Raw genomic sequence first — 13879 nt, forward strand, 5'->3', positions numbered from 1 at the left:
ACAGCACAGTAGAACATCTCAAGATCCTTCATGGGACAAGGAATAAGTGAAATTTGAGCTAGTCATGTAGAGAATGGATTGTAATGGCCTGGATTTCAGTTGTAATTATGATTCAATACCTTGTTGCCTTTCAGCTGTCAGAGCTAACGGGATAGATGGTACTTAAGGATGTCTGGAACACTCCAGGCTTGTCAGTACCTTTAAGAGTCTGGCAAAATTTGGCCAAGAAATGATCAATACTTGATGCTACTATACTTTTGAACTTGAAGCACTGCATACTCAAAACAAAGAACAAAAGATGCATCCTTTGGGACAGCTGAAATGAGATTTTTCTGCAGTCATAAAATGCTGTCTGGTGTTTCTTTACCAATGATTAAATCTCACGTCATAATTTTTGGATAAGGGCCCCCCTCAGGACCCTGGTTGTAGTTACCGCAGTCCTGGATGGGACGGTGACGCAAATTGAGTCTGTTGGGACACTTGGTTTTGAGGGGTTGCTACAGCCAGCTGCTGATAGTACCTGGGGCTGAAGCTGATTTGAATAATCAGGAAACGCAACTAAGAAGCTGGCCAGTGAACCCAGTGTGTCTGCCAGCATTTATGATGCTCAATTTAACTAACTGCGTACATTGTTGTCCAGTGGGTACAACAGGTTGCCTCAAAACTTCAGCTGAAAATGCCATGTGACCAGCACCGTTTCTGCTGGTGTCTTGACAAATAGTCATCATGGAAATGTTGTCGTATTATGACTGCTCCTCAGACTCTCTGTGGAAAATTAAATGAGCCAGTCTTGATGGTGGTGACACTTCCTGGCAAATGCTTTTCTTGAATGTGTCCAGGACCATTTGACCATGCTTCTTTCTCCCTGACACAATCAGATCTGCTTAGCACAACCTGCTAACTGGTGAATGTTGAGACTTGACTTTGGTGAGAATCCTGAGGATGGGCAGTTGCCTATCAAGTGTATTGCTATTCAGTTTAAAAAATGGCCTGAAGGTTGGCAGTCACTCTGGTTAACAATGAACATGAGAGAGAAATTTTGAATGCAGGAGTTAGAACTATACTTCCTGTCGTACAAACATTTGACATAACATCCTTACAAAATCACCACTTGGACTCCAGCTGGAGTATTGTGTTCAAATTTGTGAACTGCACTTGAGGAAGGATGTCGAGGGTGTGCAAGTGATTTACAGGAAGGGTACCAGTGATTAAGGATGTGATAAACATGGAGAGAAACTTGGGATAGTTCCTCTTACAAACAAAGGAAGGGACAAAGAGCATTCACAGTTCAGTTTCTGAATTTAAGAAAGGTCTTGGCTACATAATCTAGGAACATCTTGTCACTTGCATCAGGGTTGACGATGAGTGACACTGACTTAAAGATTACAGTCAAAAGATGCGCTTAATTCTTTTCATGATAAACGATTACTTGAAAGCTGGTGATAGACTGTAAGAAATACATTATTGAGAAATTTGTCATTGTGCTCACTGGTTCCAACATGAATCCCTGAGGGCTGAGTGGTCGCAATCTGTGCCAAAGGATTTGAGTAGATAGACCATTCATGTGAAAACATTGTGCAGACCACTGCCAGTTTTAAGTATGGCCTCATTGTATTGTAGTAATTTCAGCTGTTAGTGTGTACAAAGCAAGAATTGGCTCTCTTCCAATTCATTCTCTTAAACCTTTACAATGCACATATAAACAGGAAGGGAAGGGAAATAGTATAAGGCTTTGGGTTTCAGAATTAGTGTGAATAACTGTTACCTCAACAGTCAATAAATAACTCCCATCTAAGCTTGGTACGCAGCCTGAATCAATCTCTCTCTCTCCTGGAATGCATTCTCACTGTAGCTTTGTGGGTTACATAGGGTGGTCGTCTGTGTGACTGGCTAAATTGGCTGTTGAACCCTGCACACAGAAGTGATCAGTTGTTCGGCTCTTGTCCTTGCTGGTAATATCAGCAGTGTTTCGATGCTTTCATACGAAACCGTGTCCGAACATGATGCTGCTGTGGATTCTGAGGCCCAAACTAATGCTTGTGAGACACCAGGTTCAAATTGTACCACCGCAACTAGTGGAATTGAAATTGAAGTGATGCAGAATTGAGAGCAGTGGTGACCACGAAACTATAGTTCATATTGATGTAAAAACTGATCAGGTTTGTGAATGCCCATCACAGAGTGCATCAAGTTAAACATGGGCAAGGAAACCTCCTTTTTTTTTCTAATACCATTGTCCCTCATCTGATGAATCAGTTCCCCAGGTCAAACAAGAGTTGGAGGAAGCACAGAGGGCTGGGTGGGGAATTTCCATGTCCAACGCCAAGAGTGTCCTGGCAGCAGCGCAATGAATTGAGTTGGTCAGGCCCAAAGGTCATACCTACGAGACTGGGTCTGCTGCGGGTAGTGAGGGAACCAAAGAAGGAGGAACAGACTTGACCTCACTCTTGTAGCAATCTGCTGGCTACAATTGCATCTATCCCTGACAGTATAGACAAGAGTGACAACTGCACAGTTCTTGTGCAGAGCAAGCCCTGCCTTCACAGTTGGAATACTTAAAATTGCATGGCATTAACTGTGTTCTAAATAGGTAAGACTTTGAACAGAAGCTGCAACTGATGAATTGGTACTCATGAGGTGCTGAGCCATCACAGCAGCAGAATGTGTTGAAGTACCAATCTGCAACCTCATGGCTTCCCCTGACTAAAGCATTTCAAGGTGAAGGGAATCAGCACTGGTTGAGGGTGGGATGCAGGTAGCCACCCTAGGTGTAATTTGAAAAGAGGTCTGAACCTCATTCTGCTACCTAACAGGACTATTTGAATGCCAAATGACGTGAGTACCAAGTGATAATCCCATAGCCAGTGGAAGCCCTGCAGTCGTGAATGGTGAACAATTGAACAATTCATTGCAGGAGGTGGCTGTAAAACTAGCCCCATCATCAATGATGGAAGAGTCCAATACGTTAGTGGAAAAGATCACGTTGCAGAATTCTGAGCAACCTTCTGCCACAAGTGCTGAGTGGATGACTTGTGCTTGCAACCTGTGTTCAGCATCATGAATAGCAATCTGGAACCAATTTGTTACACAACACGTGCTAGCCAGAAGTTGTTGGAGGCACAGGATATTGCCACTGCTACAGACCTTGACAAGCTTGTGGTAATAGTACTGAAGACCTGTACTCTAGAAGTTAATACTCCCCTAAGCAAGTTAATATAGTACAGTTTACAACACTGGCATGTACCTGACAATGCAGAGAATTGCCCTTTATGTTCTGCCAACAAACAGCAGGACACAGCCGACCTGAAAAATGACTTCTCTGTTAGTTGACTCGCCAGTCATTTGCCAAGTGATGGAAGGTGACATGAACAGTGTTATGAAGCAACAGTTGCTCAAAAATAAACTATGCATTGATGCCCAATTCGTGTTTTGCCAGGGCCATTCAGTTCCTGACGTCATTACAGCCTTGGCTTAAACGTGGGCAAAAGAGCTGATTCCAGAAGTGAGCAAACAGTGACAGCCCTTGCATAAAAGCAGTATTTGACAACATATTGCATCATGGTGTCCTTGCAAAAGTGAAAGCAGTAGTTGAATAAACATCTTGTTGGAATCATATCTACAGAGGCAAAGATCGTCATTGCTTTGGAGGTCAGTCATCTCACCTCCATGGCATCTCTGTAGGAGTTTCTTAGGGTAGTATCCTAGGACCAACTATGGTAAGCTGCTTTGTCAAGGACGCTCCTTTCACCATTTAAGGTGTGAAGTGAGGATGTTCACCAATACATGAATGATAAGCACAATTTTACCACTCCCTTTAGAAACTAAAGCAGTCCATGTTCAAATGTAACAAGACCTGGGCAATATCTAGGAATGGGCTGACCAGGAGCAAGTAATAGTCATGTCATACAATGCCAGGCTATGACCATCACCAAATTAGAGATAAGCTAACTACCACTGTAAGACATTCTCTGGTGTTACCATGACCGAATCCTCTACTAGCAACATTGTGAGAGTTGGCATTGACCAGAAAATCAACTGGTCTTGTCACGGTGGCTAAAAGAGCAGGTTAGTCTAGGGATCATGAAGCAGGTAACTTGGCTTCTACCTGCCAAAGCCTGTCCATCACTTTACACAGCTCAAGTCAGGAAAGTTATGGAATACTCCCCACTTGACGAGGAAAGGTGCAGCTTCACCTTCAGGTGAAGAAGCCTGACAGCATCCAGGCCAATGTAGCCACATAGTCCACCAATGCTGCCCAGCGACTATCTACAAGATGCATTGCACAAATTCACTAAAGATCTTTAGAGAGCACCTTCCAAACTCTCAGCCACTTCCATCAACGAGGACTAGGGCAGTAGATACATGAGAACACCCATAACTTGCAAGTTACCCTCCATGTTCCTGTCCGTCCTGACTTGAAACTTGGGTAAATCAACAAGTCACATTTAATGTTAACACACACTTTGGTTGCCACATGCAATAAATACGAGACTTTTTAAGTAAGCAAGTATAAGCCTGCGACCCAACTTGGTTAGTCATCAATTTGGTGAAAGCTGGCCAGGACTTGAATCAACGATGATCTGCCTATGAATGTTTCCAAGTTTGGCCCTTCTCCACTGTTTTGTCCTTTGAAATTTGGTACTGCAGTGGTTCTGGTGTTCGATTCTTAGGTTTTTCATTGTTCAGCCTCCTGAGGTGATTTTTATATTCATTTGCTTTAGAATCCTTTCTTTGGAGATACTGCAGGTCTGCGTTGCTGTTTCCTTGTATTTAAAAAAAAATTTTGTTTGTTAGATTTGGCCTGAAGTATGTGCCTGAAGACACAACATTACTGTGATTATCTCCTTTAAATTCTTCTGCAAAGCAATCAGTTGTCCTTGTGACAGAATTCGTCCAGTTGATCAGGCAGGTGTTGAAGCAGTGTTTTTTTTGTAACTTCTCTGCAGGAGATGGCTAATTGATAGAGACTGTGTAACAGTCAGTTTTAAATTCTTAGCAGCAAGTCTGCCATAAATAGTTACGTAATTTACATTTTGTTGATTGTTCATGGGCTGAAAATCAGTCACTAAAATCTTGAAGGACCAGCAATAAATGCTGGCCAGGCAGTGATGCAATGAAAGGGGAATCTGCCATCTTACCTATCTGGCCTATATCTGAATCTACTCCCACAGCAAGGTGATCTAAGCAAATAGCCCATGGATGTGTGTAAACACTGACTTCAATTTCAGGATGCTTGACAATGGCAAAACCTGCACACCTTGCAAATGACACAATATTAGGTCAGAGAATTAAGTCAAGCATGAGCGACAAAGATGGCCTGGCACCATAGTTGGACAGCTGACCAGTTCTGATGTTGCAAATTGTTTTTTTTTGTGTGTGTGGATCACACTCATTTCCTTGTGTCATTGAAACAAAGAAGCTCCTGTTCTATGTTATGCTCATTCACCCCTTTCTTGAGTGCTGGTTCTGTTCTATTCACTTTGGTGCACAGCACTGTACCATTTAATGTAATATCGTTCTCTTTTATCCTGAAGGTATTGATTCCTGCTGCAACACAAGATTGTGGCCTGTGTCAATGACTTGCAAGCTTGAGCACTGTGTTCATCCTTGAGTGGTTCCTGCTGAGCTAGATGGTCTTACCCAGACATGCATGGGATCAAATAGGGCTAGCAGCCTGGGGCATAGGTCTATTTTGTGCACTCCCCATGCCCAGTCCTGCACAGGATGTCTCCAAACAAACTTGAAACTCTTTCTTTTGGGCTTTGGGAAATGGCATACATGATGCAGGATACAAGGGCATTATAATCTCGACAAGTCTTTTCAAGCTAGAGTATCCTAAATCCCTGCAGTGCAGAAAGAGGCCATTCACCCCTTTGAGTCTGTACCGACCCTCAAAAGAGCATCCCAACCAAACCTCTCCTTCTAACCCTGCCTTTTGCTGTAGCTGATGCACCTAACCCACGTATCTTTTGATCTGTGTGAGGAAACTGGAGCACCTGCAGACTTTGGGAGACAATACAAACTCCAAAAGGACGGTCACCAGGGGCTGGAATCAAACCTGGAACCTGGCAGTGAGGCAGCACTGCAAACCAATGGGCCACTGTGCCATGCAAGGGATCTACACGTGGAGAGACATTTGTGTATAAAAGTGGTATGCACAGAGCTAGTTGAAACCTTATATTTTAACAAAAACAAGCACTAGCATGTGTTTATGTAAAAATTCTATCCTTACAACGTAGGATCCAGTGTCTGAATCAAACTAAAATCAACAGGTCCCAAATTTTAGACTGAAGGGAAATGCGACGAGTATAAAAATGATCTAGTTGTCTAAGTTAGATGAAAGGAAATATGTTTACACATGACAATGTAGAAATAAATGTTTTTATTCGGCTACATTTGTTGATCCGTGTTTGAATTCTTAAGGGTGATGCAAATTTGGAACTTGCTAATGGAACGAATGAATAGTTTGCATTTAAGATGTATAGAAAAAAGGAAAATGAAAAGCAGACAGGAATGGTAGATATTTGTAGTTGGTTGTAAGAAGCTCTTGATGTAACAGGTGCTGTCAGGGATGATTTGGGGTGAGTGTCCTGCCTCTGGGCGGTATACCGCATGTGCCAAAGATAATGGGAACTGCAGATGCTGGAGAATTTTGCTCCTAAGATGCTGCTTGGCCTGCTGTGTTCATCCAGCCCCACACTTTGTTATCTACACCACATGTGCCATGAGTTTTACCGAGATTTGTCTGTGGCTGTTCTGAAAGCATTGTGGAGAAATTGCGAGCTCCCCATCACAGCATTGACATCATGTAACTGGGAGCAGGCAATGAGCTAATCTGCTCACATTACAACATGGCAACAAGGGATTAGGCCATGATCTAATTTGCTTGCATGATGTGTTCACAGTCTGGGAGATGACGCTCCTATGAGAATTCACTATCATAAAGTAAATGACAAAAGGTTTAATGATGGCACTGATCTCACCAAGTATTCATTTGCTTACATACTAGGGCTCAGCTGGGACTTGAAATTGTGATTGGATGTTAATGATGACAGAAGATTATCACGCCTCTGTGCATGTTAACTGTCTTGTCCATCTTAATCACTGCTGAAACACGGGGTTTCAAGGACCTCAGTACCACCTGCAGCAGTGTTCAGCTATCCACAGGACAACTGTTCAAATTTGCCTGTTTATGCTCAGCCCATTTTGGAGAACTGAAGCAGTGCTAACTGTCCTTATTAGAAATTGGATGAGAGTACAGTCTTAGTTGTCGGACTCATGAGCCCAGTGATTGAATCCCTTGGTGTGAGTCATGCCCACAGTTTGCATTAGAGAACTGGCCACTTGGTGAGGCTGCTGAAACCTGAAACGAACCAAGATTTGGGTGAGGAATAAGTCATGTCCTTCTCATGAAATCTGGCAGCTTTTCTGGAGAGCAGCACAGCTGTTGAGTATTTCGAAATTTTATTCGGCACTTAACTTTGCGGGCCAACTTCAGATTGTGTGTTTTCTGATCCCCACTTCTAATTGTCATGTTATATGTAATGCATTTTAGCAATGAGCGTTTCTGATTTTTGACTGGAAGATAACATTTTAGGGTACATTTTTAGCTTTGACTAACTTATGTTGCCAGATTTTTCTTTGACTACTTAACCTGAAGCATGTCAGCTGGTTTTGGTGAGTTGGTGAACTTATGCTGTTTGTACACAAGTTCTTGTTCATGAAGGAAGTGACTTTGTTAGAAACTGGCTGTATGCTTACTCAAAAATGTTTATAATAGGAAAAAGAATTGACTTCTAAGCATGTTACCAGCATTGAGAGATCTCTGTACAAGAGTGCAGAAAAGAGTAATATGAAGTTAGGTTCTTTAAAAATAAGATTTTAAGATTTTGATAAAGAAAGACTTCTCTCATTGAACGGAGGTGAATAACCTCAAAGTAGTAAGATATACCCCATAATCCTTTGTCCAACAAGTAAATTCTGATCTCTAAAGCTGGAGAGCAAGACGCCCCGACCTCTGACCCAGAAGTTGGCATTAAGTCAAACTTGAGGACTTGCTGGCTGTGAAAGAACCCTGCCAGGGATTTGGACAAGGCAGCTATGCCTGTCCCTGCCTGGATGAACAGGAAATGAAAGGAAGGGCTTCTGATTGTCCTAAAATGCTCTCTAAATCCAGTATTGCATTAAAACCTGATGGGGATGGAGTGGGTTGGGTTGGGGGTAAAGCCGAGACACAATCCTTTCATTTGAAAGGATGATGGGAATAGGGTCAAGTAAAATTGATAAGGCAATTGCACTATGCAGCAGTTGTAAGCAAGATTGTCGCTCTCTTGTGCTGCACCTAATTGGATAGCTCTGTAAATTAATGGCATGCACAAGATGGGTTACATGCCTGCCTCTGCTCAAGCACTCCGTAATTGAAGTTTCTTCTGGCATGGTTTGAAGTGTTATGTTTCGGGATAGAGGGGTCAGGAAAGAGTTGGAACGTTTGCTTTGTGAAGTGATGTTGTCTTCAAGATTTTCCTCCTTCACTACATCCTGTTGAGCTATTGTAGATTGGTCTGGAGTCTCTTTGCTCTTGGTAGGTATTGTGCTGCTTAGATTGCATTCGGCGTCTGGTTGTTGCCTGAAATTCATTGCTGTTCAAACGTTTTTTTGCAGTGTGACCAAAAAGCCAACACTTTGGAGGTGGGGCAAAGACGCCACAACACGGTGTGAAAGGATGGAAGATATGGCCAGTCACGGCTGCTATTTGCTTATCCTCGGCATATTGATTGGGATGTTGCTTCAGCCGACTCAGTCCAGTGGTTGGAATACAGTGCCACGCAAAACAGTGCGCCATAGTGGTAAGTACTCAAATTATTATTTTTCTGACATCAGTCTCATTTCAGCCTTGGGTGAGGTGGGTGGTTGTGGTAATTTTGAAGTGGTGTTCTCTATCTTCAGTTTGACTCCAGTGGCCTTTGTGCATGTGGCCAAGAAACACTCTGCCAGGAAAACCAAATAACCTGAAGTCTTGAGTGCAATGCATGACCACTGAGAAAGCACATTCGAGATAATTGAAATTGGGTAGCATGAAAACGCGTTTGCCTAAAGCCTGCTTTTACATGTATGGTGATGTTTAAAACAAGATAGTGCTTGCAAAGCAATCGGTTCCACAAGGGCTATGTTTTTGGAAGTCATTGATTGGAGGAAGACAGACTTGGCGTGAGTTTTCATTTGGCGCAGTTGCTTGTACATGCAAATTGAAGGCAGGACACAAATCTTTAAACCTTCACAGATGGATTCTGCAGAAGTTGAGTTGTCAGAGTCTTGCTGACTGAATTTGGCGGTTTGATTTGACTTTCCCGTGAGTTGAGGGCAAAAAATAATCTTGTGCACAAGTCACAAAGGGAGTGTTTGAAATCTCGATGGGAGGAATAAAGGGGCAGTTTGACAACCTTTTGATGGTTATCCAAATAAAATATGGAAGGTTGCTGCTGGAGCAAATTCCAAGAGAGGTCAGGTTGGTGTACTTGATAAACCTCATCCAGAGCAGGCCGTTAGCTTGATGCTCCATCCCATCAGAAGCATTTATTGTCATGTCTAGCTGCTGCAGGGCTGATGTTGCTCTGGCTTTCTGATGAGTTATTGTCAGACAATGTGAGAAGACTCCATTGCAAGGCGTAATTGTAATGCAATCACCATGGCCCCAGTGGACAAGACTTTCAAGGCACAAACCTTGAAAATGTTACATTTATACCTTGGCCTTCACAGCCTTCGGTGGTACAGACTTGGGGGTCAGGCATTTCACCTTGTCTCTAAAGTAGCACAAGTGGAAATTCTGTACTACCTAATGAATTAACTGAGGTTGGAAGAAAGTATGCACTAATATAGTGAGATGAATGGCTGACTAAGAATGTGGGTTGGGTTAGGGTTATGTGGAGATGCTCGGATCCAGAGCAGTGGAAACATGAACTGTGCCCATGCAGCTCAGTGACATCACACATTGCTGAGCTGACAGCAAGTTTGCCATTGAGATACAGGATCAGCTGCTTGCATATCGGACGGTGAAGCAGGCTTTAAGGACTGAATACCAGGTTGCTAGGTTTGACGGTCGATTACAGTTTATACTGTTAGGTGAGATGTAACTGTAGAAACAGTTGGTTTGCACTGAAAGGAAATAGCGAGAGCCCCTCTCTTTAAAAGACCACACCCTGGCCACCAGCAATCAGCCCATCTTCTGTGACCATAAAGTCTTGTAGTTGAGTTCAGATGCCTATTTATGTCATGTTTGGAGATGTACAAATTATACAGACTCTCTGCCAATGTTGGCTGTAACATGTACAATTATGAGCAAAGAATATAATTTCCTGCGAACTGAAATAGTATCTTGATTTACCCTGTGGTTGTCTGAGCAGACAAGCATTTGGCCTTGTAATTCAGTTTGTTCAACTCTAGTTGGGATATGTCTATTTTTGTTTTGTTGGCTTGGTGAGTGACCTTTTAAGTTAGACTACTCAAGCATCACAAATGCCTATCTAACAGGATAAGTTGGTTTTTGAAGAATATAGAACAACTTCTATGATCTCAAAGCCTTCTTAGCCTGCTTTGAGCTTTGTTCTGTTGCAGAACTCTGAAACTGTTCGCTGGGAAACATTGCCTTTTTCCCCTGGGTTTTCTTAACTTTCACGAAAGGGTACAGCAGAGAAGGCCGTTCTTTTTGGGCCATTTGAGAGAGCACAAGCGTAACTTTGATTCTGCAGTGTCTGAAACCCTGCTGTCAATACCAGATCAGCTGTGTCAATTTCTTCTTGATCTTAAGCATCAGTCGTCAAGAATGAGCACATGAGTCATGATCTTGCCAGCATTGGATGGGGGCTTGAGGGCCTGAAGAGAGTACTGTTGCTGTGACTCGAGTTTTTTAAAAAATGTAGCAGAGGACAGGATTATCCATTTAAGCATTCTTCTACTCAGTAGCATTGTGAAATGTATTGCTATTATGAAGCCAAACAAAAATGTATGCTTGAATGAATTGATGAGCACCGCTACTTCATTGTTCAAATGAACCAAGATCTGGGAAGAAGGTGGAGGCGGGGGGATGTGTGGAGTGATGGCTGTGTGGGCCTATAAAAATGTTTTCTCTTATAGTTTTTGTAGAATCCAAGGCACTAAATGAGATTTGAGCTTTCCCTGCAGTAGAAGTTACTTTCAAGATTTGTGCCGAATGTCTGATCATCGCAACCTTACAGTGTGGAAACAGGCCCTTTGGCCCAACAAGTCCACACCAACCCACCGAGCATCCCACCCAGACTCATTTCCCTTATAACATACACGTCCCTGAATACTATGGGCAATTTAGCATGGCCAATCTACCTAGCCTGTACATGTTTGGACTGTGGGAGGAAACCGGAGCACATGGAGGAAACCCACACAGACCTAGGGAGAATGTGCAAACTCCACACACAGTCTCCTGAGGGTAGAATCGAACATGGGTTTGTGGTGCTGTGAGACAGTAGTGCTAAACACTGTGCCACCGTATCAGATCTGCTTCAGGAAAAGCTGTGGTCCATTGGGAATTGACAGGAGGTACATTGAAGGAATCTTGAGGGCAAGCCTCTGCTTAGTAATTATTTCTTGCTGCTTTGAATTAAATGCTAATCTTAAGGAGGGGAGAGTGAGATGGCTGCTGTCTTTAAATTGGTATTGAGCAAATAATATGGACTACATAACAACCAGATCAGGAATAGGCCACCTGGCCCCTCGAGCCTGCCCCACCATTTAATAAGATCAAGGCTGATCTTTGAGACTCAGCTCCACTTACCTGCCCACTCACCATAACCCTTAATTCCTTTACTGTTAAAGAATTTATCTAGCCTTGCCTTAAAAACATTCACCGAGGTAGCTTCAACTGCTTCACTGGGCAGGGAATTCCACAGATTCACAACTCTTTGGGTGAAGGAGTTCCTCCTGATCTCAGTCCTACATCTGCTTCCCTTTATTTTGAGACAATGCCCACTAGTCCTAGTTTCACCTGTTAGCGGAAACAACCTCCCTGCTTCCACCTTATCTTTTCCCTTCATAATCTTATATGTTTCTATATAAGATCTCCTCATTCTTCTGAATTCCAGTGAGTATAATCACAGTCTACTCAGTCTCTCCTCATAATCCAACCCTCTCAACTCTGGAATCAACTGAGTGAATCTCCTCTGCATCCCATCCAGTGCTAGTATGTCTCTTAAGTAGGAGACCAAAACTGCACACAGTACTCTAGGTGTGGCCTCATCAGGACCCTATACAGCTGCAGCATAGCCTCCCTGTTTTTAAACTCCATCCCTCGAGCAATGGCAGACAAAATTCCTGCAATCCCACCTTCAGCGATTCATGCACAAGGATACCCAAGTTCCTTTGCACAGCAACGTGCTGCAATTTTTTATCATTTATATTTGCCATTTACCATTTTACTATTCCCAGACAACCCGGTGAACCATTCAGTAAAACCTGACTGACAGCATCTAAAATCCCTGAATGTACATGCGTGATACATGGCCCCAAACATTGCTGCTGGTAAGCTTTCGGTTACCTGATGTGTTTTCAATGGAGTACAGCAATGTTGCCATCAACTTGTTATTCTCGTTTGCCACCTTCATCCTTGAGTTTGATGCTACTATCAATGCCGCCTGATTGTTTAGATCTCAGTCTAAGATTTAGCACCAAGACATTGTACTGCAAGTTCTCAGCCCAGCAGTTCCACCCAATGCAGGTGGTTGGCAAACTTATCCTTGTTCTTCCTGCAAAAGCGTGGCCCGGCCCTGGGTCATACATCCCCCTCAATAACCTCCCATCTGTTTCCTGTTAAAGCAGACTGACGTTCCCAGAAGTGGGAAGTCAGTTAACAATGGGAACCAAATAAAATGGCACCCTATGTCTCTCAGATGACTGTGTGGTTTTTTTTTTAACCTCGACTGAAAATCTTAGAGGCATATGTCCACAACTTGGTGTTGTTTGTGTCTGTCTCCACTAGGAAGCTAAAATACACTGGAACTGAATTGAAATGATGTGAGCTGCTTACTTGTACGTAGTAGCAACACTGATGCAGTTTCAGCATTTGTCCTTGTCTTTGTGCCACATGTTTGATAGAGCTATAACTTCATCTTACTCCTCGTTGTTCTCACGTTCGCCTGCAAATATTTTCTTTTATTTGTTTTTTCAATCCCATTCCCTTCTGACATGCTCTGGACAATGTGCTTGTGTTGCCTCTTTTCAATGCCGTCCCACATTGGAACCATACACGAGCAAAATGTGCGTTTTTTTGCCATGTCATCTGTGATACTTTTGCAGAGAACCTAGGAATTGGTTATTAAATCTGTTGAGCATGTTTACTGCTGGTCTTTAAAGGGGTGATCATGGGAATCACCTCTTGACCTGAAAAATGCCGTACCATTATGATGGCATCAGCAACCTTTTGTTGCTTAAATGGTTGCTGTCAATGGAACTTGGGTGTTTCCCATTTGTACTTGGGCATATTTTAACCTTGATAGTCAAAGCCATGATTGTTGCAATGGAATGAGAAAGAAAGCAAAATCTGTTATGGAAAGTTGTGCAAGTTGTGTTTGCTGGGGCTAGATGAATGCATCTGACATGGGAGGGGATAGTATGGACTATAATGCCAAGAGGCAGAGGAGGTCACAGGGTTGAGCGTTCAAAAGTACGGAAGGCAATTCCACAATGTGTCTGGAAAGACTGTGACCAAAAATGCCAGGGGCTTTCAGTGAACCTATTCCAAACGAATGGAGGAGAATTGTCTCGGAACAGAAAACAGATACCTACTTGACCTGAAAAATTTGAAGGAATTTGGGACGTTGTTATTCAGTCATTGTGTTGAGAGTACAGACAGTAT

General features: G+C 42.9%; 1 protein-coding gene across 4 annotated transcripts in view; it reads left to right on the plus strand.

The window, feature by feature from the left end:
* Window positions 1-13879, plus strand: part of sema4c (sema domain, immunoglobulin domain (Ig), transmembrane domain (TM) and short cytoplasmic domain, (semaphorin) 4C) — a 185794-nt gene that overhangs the window by 123877 nt on the left and 48038 nt on the right. For all 4 annotated transcript variants that reach the window (XM_059641223.1, XM_048522715.2, XM_048522717.2 and 1 more), the window contains one exon: window positions 8662-8846. In XM_059641223.1, the coding sequence (XP_059497206.1) occupies window positions 8723-8846 (124 nt within the window). In that variant the 5' untranslated portion in view covers window positions 8662-8722. The remainder of the gene's footprint in view (window positions 1-8661; window positions 8847-13879) is intronic.

This window comes from Stegostoma tigrinum, chromosome 40 (genome assembly GCF_030684315.1).
Source record: "Stegostoma tigrinum isolate sSteTig4 chromosome 40, sSteTig4.hap1, whole genome shotgun sequence".
NCBI lineage: Eukaryota > Metazoa > Chordata > Chondrichthyes > Orectolobiformes > Stegostomatidae > Stegostoma > Stegostoma tigrinum.